This window comes from Neodiprion fabricii, chromosome 6 (genome assembly GCF_021155785.1).
Source record: "Neodiprion fabricii isolate iyNeoFabr1 chromosome 6, iyNeoFabr1.1, whole genome shotgun sequence".
Classification (NCBI taxonomy): Eukaryota; Metazoa; Arthropoda; class Insecta; order Hymenoptera; family Diprionidae; genus Neodiprion; species Neodiprion fabricii.
In genome coordinates, this window is record NC_060244.1 from 4,396,463 (window position 1) to 4,402,129 (window position 5,667).

The window sequence follows — 5,667 nt, forward strand, 5'->3', positions numbered from 1 at the left end:
TCAGGCGTCGACGTTATTCCACCAAATCCATTTCCAAGCGTATCTAGCCCGTGCGAGGTTCTTCCTGCTTCGGATTTCGCTATTCCCGAATATTCGGACTCCGGTTCCTGTATTAGGGACGGGACGTCGCGTCTCGTCTCGTTGGTAGGCTGGTTATTTCTCGTCTACTCTCGGCGAAGGAGTGTACATACGTACACCTCGGCATTGTTGATTTCAACGTGAGTGCCGGCTTGTACAACAAGGCGCATGCCGTACGCTTCCATGGTTGAAACGTGCGTCGACTGCGAAGGTCCGACGAGGAAGACGCGTCTCCTCGAGACGACGGCGTCGCCGCTCTTCTCTGTTGCCAAAATAAATAGCACGAGTTCGTTGAAACTAAAGTACACGTGCCACGTACCTCTCTGCTTGGCTAGAGACGCGGCCTGGTGGTTCTTCATCTCTGCGTGATGGCGCACCTGCCAGAGACGAGCTACGTTCTGATTTTACAAATTCTCGATACATTTTCCCCACGTAGCTCGAGATTATTCCCTGACAAATAAATACAAAGTCAATTTTAAGCCTAATTCTTATCACATTTGTCGGGGAGCTTCGCTCCGTGACAAGAGCATGGATTTCCATCAGGATATAACCAACGAATCGATCTCGTTCGGTCCGTCTGTTCGTAATGTCATCTTCGCAGTGGAAACTGGTAGCTTCGTGAAAATTTTCTTTATTCGGAACCGGATTGTCGGCCACGTTACTGTCGCGTTTTCGAGAGGCTAGCTGCAGGGATGCTGTCGACGACAACGAGAAACATCCGATGACCTCCCGCGGTATTTGCATAGTTGGATATTCATGTGGGCAAAGCCGTGCACGGTCATGTTGTACGTATATACCATTATATATATATATATATATATATATATATATATATATGTATATACACACGTGTACGTCTGCCAACGCTGATCTAGGAATGTCCTCTGCTTGCGCGGGTCCCAATGTGCAGGATCATCTCATCGTCAGCATCCTGCTCCTCATTACAGAAGTACGGCGTACGATTTAATTGCAAGGGGGAATTGCGAATCAATGGTTTTTTCATCCATCGACGGATAAGACACGAGGAGGGAATTTAATTCCGATGGAAATTATTCCCTCGGTCGATCTTGTACAAGCAGCAAATGGCAGGACACTCGTGAACACGGAGATAACTCTTAGATCCTGAGCGAGTTAAAAGAAATACTTGAGCCAATATTATCAATCAATTTGTCGTCTTTGCTAATGAAATAAGACTGTGGTCTCCCTTTGCTTTACCCACCCTCTTTCCCTCCGGTCCTCCCTCCGAGTCTTGGCTCTCGTATTCTCGTCATCTCCCTTCGCTTTGCTATAACTCTTCAGTAATTACTACGATTATTTACAAGATTGTCTCTGGAGATTGAAGAAATACAAGCTTCAAGCGGATCTCGGGATCCGGAGCCTTGCCAGAGGGTTTAATCCGATCAACGCGGGAAACGAGGTGACTATTCGTCTGTAATTTTATTTCCTTTATCTTCGATCTCACCGCGATTAACGAGTGCGTGTCGTTTTTCTTCCGGAAACCGAGAATTGAAAAAAAAAAAAAAAAAAAATGAAAATAACAATAATAAGCGGACCACGTAATCACATCTCTCTGTTTAACGAAACGCGAACGAGGGGTAAAATTTGAGTTGGATGGCTCGCGGGTTCGAATGAAAAGTTTTGTTGGTAAACTTCGTTTCCTTCAACCCCCGAGGAGAATAATAATTATGAATAATTAATTAGGCGGTGGCAAAGGTCTTTCGTCGGGGATGTTACACCGTCATGTTTATTCAATCCTAATAAGCGACAGCAATCCGGAGCGCGACGTAAATTATAGAGGCTGTCGCGAAGGTCACGGGGTTGGTTCGAAGGTTTGCTCGGTAACTATACGGCCGAGGTTTTCCTCGCCCCCGAAGAACCGGTACCCCCAGATAGACGGAGGTAGGGACGGACTCTGGCTGGATGCCCCCCAGCCAGCCGGTATTATAACTTGAGTTGAGCAGATCCTTCGTGGGAACCGGGGACTGCAGCTTCCGCCGCACGCGTCTCGCGTCTCCGAGGCTGCACGGGGTGCCCGATTCCCGCTCCAAGTGTAATCTCTAAGCCCCTAAAAGGCACTCGCTTTCCTTCCACCCGTCTCCGAGACCTCCCGAAACATCTCGTTCCCCTTTTTGTTACTGCATCCCTGACGATTCGTACGGTAGAATCCCCCCAAGTTGCCGGAGGGCGGGGGTTTCTAGAACGGGCACTTACGGAGCGGCTGCTCGGAGGTTTTCACGTTCCACCGTATATCAGTGAGCCGATTTTTTCCTGGTTTTTGCCTTGGAGGTACCCTGTGGAATGAATATCTGCGTTGATCGGTGGAAATTCGCGGTGTTGGTTCGGTGCAGCCGAATTGGTGCTCGCCGATCGGGCAGAGGGAAAGATATCGGTGAACAATAATTATTGATATAAATTCCGCACTCGGCTAATGTGTAAAAGGGAAGTCAGCGGGCGTTAACAATTACGCCGACCACCATTGAACCCCTGCCTCGGTTCTCAGCGTTGTGATTCATTTCACGCGGTAACCTGAAATTCTCGGCTATACCACGCGTCCGTGTTTGGTAGGTGGCTACGTGGATAAACGTGGATGTAGACAGATGAACGGAGAGACGGACAAACGTCAATTATTGTCGAGCGAAATCAAACGTGGGGCGCTCGATGCATATTGAATAATATTCCGTATCAAATACCATTCCGATATACATAGTTTGTGCGGTACACGACGTGTGTTATATGCGCATTGAATGAAGGAAAATTCCCGACGAATAATTGTCGAACATATAAAGCGTTTTTGCGTACACGCTGCTGATCGCGAAAAGCAAAGCTTTGAGCTGAAAACCGAGCGTGAGTTTATACCGAATGTTACACCGCTGTATATCCTTGCCACGAATATCTATACTTTCGTTAACATTTCTGCTTTCTTTTTCTCAACTGCTATATGATTTTCCGGTCATTCGAAATACCGAATCGCCCCCGGGCCACCGACCGCTATTACGAATTTCAGTTTCAACCCAATACAATAATTTTTCACGCCCTCTCAAGTTTCCATTTTCGTAATTCGTATTCCGAATTCTCCAATGTCTTACTACAGAACTATAGTGTATTGTTTTTTGTTTCGTTTTGTAATATAATTATAACCGCCGCACAAATTGATCAACACAGATAAGCGGTATCAAAGAGACCTCCAACGGATCTAAGTATTTTTAATAATTAAGCTTCCGGTATCCCTGGGAAAATAATTCAGCGATATAATCTCTCGAATCCGTCAAAGCCCAAGAATCACCGAATATCTAAACTCAGTTCGTTTTCACTTTCGGTGGCAACGTTTGTGCACACTTTCTAATAACTAGTCGGATGAACTTGTACGACAAGTAGAGGGCCGCGGAAGCGACTAGGAGAACGAAGGCCAGGACGTCGAGAAGTTCTCGCTGGTGCCAGGGCCAGTGTCGAAGTCGCGGTCGCAGGTGAGGAGCACCGTTATGCCTGATGACGTATTCTATCCACCACATCGCTCGATCCATCGGGTCTTCTTTTCGGTCGTTGAATAGCTGACGAAACTTCAACATTCTTTCCTTATACCTGCATATTTCGCACAGCGGAATGTACTTTCCCTTTCGGACATTTGTCACGTTAGTGTCGTTAGGTTTTAATTCGAGATAATTACCCTTTGTCCTCGATGACCTCGACGATGGCTCCTCTAAGTTCATCCCCGGATAGTGGCTCGAAATTTACCCGCTTGCCAAGTCGAATGGATTCAAGTTTACGCACGTTGAATTTCTGGTCACCAAAAACAGGTATACCTACCAGCGGAACGCCGTAGTGTATGGCTTCTTCAGTACTTTGTCTTCCACCCTGATAAACGAAGAGCTTGATGTTCGGATGGGCTGAAATTATAGAAGGACTCTTTCAATTATCCGATTCGATCAAATCACGAGGTGAATTCTCAGGCACACATTCTCACCGAGGACGTCTTGTTGAGAGAACCACTTTGATATAAAAACGTTGTCCGGCTTGCCGTCGAGCGAATTCTGCTCCCATTTCCACACAACTCGGTAGGGCATAGCGGCGAAAACGGATATCAGAGTACGTATCTTTTCGGGAGCTAGGTGGTCGCTTAGCACGTTTGTGCCTAGACTGAAGTAAACAAATCCCTCTTTAGCATCGTCCAAAAACTCCTTCAAGTCCTGAAAAAGAAATTCAAATTTTAAAAAAGGTATCAATATTAACTTTTTTCGCGTACGTCGTGATTCACACATGCGGTTGTCACATCTTACTTCGTCGAGACCTTGTAATTTGAGTTTCAAATGGCAACCCTCTATGTGGATGATGGTAGGTAAGCTCGGCTTTGGGTATTCGAGCAATGGATGACTACTCGTTAATACCAGACTCATCTCCGTGCTCAGATCCTCAACACTTGGCACATGCGGTCCGAAATATTTTCTCAGCAGTCTCTCTTGCCTTGGCAATAGATCATATTGTCGTAAAATCGCGTGTTTTGCCATTCTGTAAGCATTGATCAACCTCAGCCAGAAATTCATGTCATCCGTGTAATCATCCATCAATGACGGAGAGTAAGGCAGGGCGTGTGTATTTCCTGTGAGTCATCGAGGATTTATTTATTTTTTTTTTTTTTTCGTAGAAAGAAGAAGAGCATTTGAAAACTACTTTTACTTAAACGTTTGGTTGGTACAAACCAATTTGGTAACTCAGTGAGTGTGACAGAGACGTGGTGCAAACTCCGATGATCGGAGCATCCAGCCGAATCCGGAGAGCGTAGATGGCATCGTAGGACAAATATTCGGCGATGATGAGGTCGAAGCGTTCGGTGCTGTTTGGACTGATGATTCGTTGCATTTCTGGATGGATAAGAACAGCCTCGGTAATCGGTTCTGACACTTTGTACCATTCCTGTATAAAGGACGTCTCGTCCATGGCTATGGCGTGGTCCATCTTCAGGTCGTAGGTATAGTGCATGTCTATTTCCTTGTAATTATTGAGGCTAGGATCGTTCAGCGGATCCGAGGTGAAGATAACCAACTCGTGGCCCCGCTTGGAAAGTTCCATTGTTAACGCTCTGAAGACGATCTATTGGGCCAGAGACACGAATATGAGCAACAAAATGAGATTAACTCTCTTTGGAACCCAAGTAAAACCAGCTCGTTTCTCATACCTGATGACTGAAGGATGGAGTAACAAACACCCCGAGTATTCGCGCTGATTCGGCAACATCTCCCAAAACGTACAGAACAACTGTCACGCTGAATACAAGTATTCGTACCATTGTTGGAACCGTGTGCATCTTCATCAAACGTCTTCGTTCTAATAAACAGGTCGTATTTTAAAAGGTAGAAGATCTGTGACGCGTTAAGATGTTTTCGCCGTTTGAACATTACTCGCTCAAATTGGAGGGGAGCGTGAAAACACCAGGAAGTGGAGTGAGGTTGTGGAAAATCTCTAATTGCCTTCGTATCGTTCCCATAGCTTAGAAAACAAATGGATTAATGGATCGTCGGGATTCGGTATAGAGAGGTGAGTGAATTTTAAGATGGCGAACGTTGAATGCTGTGCAAAACTACGTTGCAAAAGATG

The 5,667-nt window shown here is 45.8% G+C and overlaps 1 protein-coding gene across 1 annotated transcript; it reads right to left on the reverse strand.

The window, feature by feature from the left end:
• Positions 1–3,374: 3,374 nt before the first annotated feature.
• On the reverse strand, positions 3,375–5,377 carry LOC124184811 (UDP-glycosyltransferase UGT5-like). The gene is made up of 6 exons (XM_046574914.1): positions 5,249–5,377; positions 4,773–5,163; positions 4,353–4,672; positions 4,040–4,262; positions 3,743–3,962; positions 3,375–3,657 (listed from the first exon to the last, which is right to left on the reverse strand). Exons 1-6 carry the CDS (start codon positions 5,375–5,377, stop codon positions 3,375–3,377), a joined length of 1,566 nt encoding a protein of 521 aa, XP_046430870.1.
• Positions 5,378–5,667: the final 290 nt, after the last annotated feature.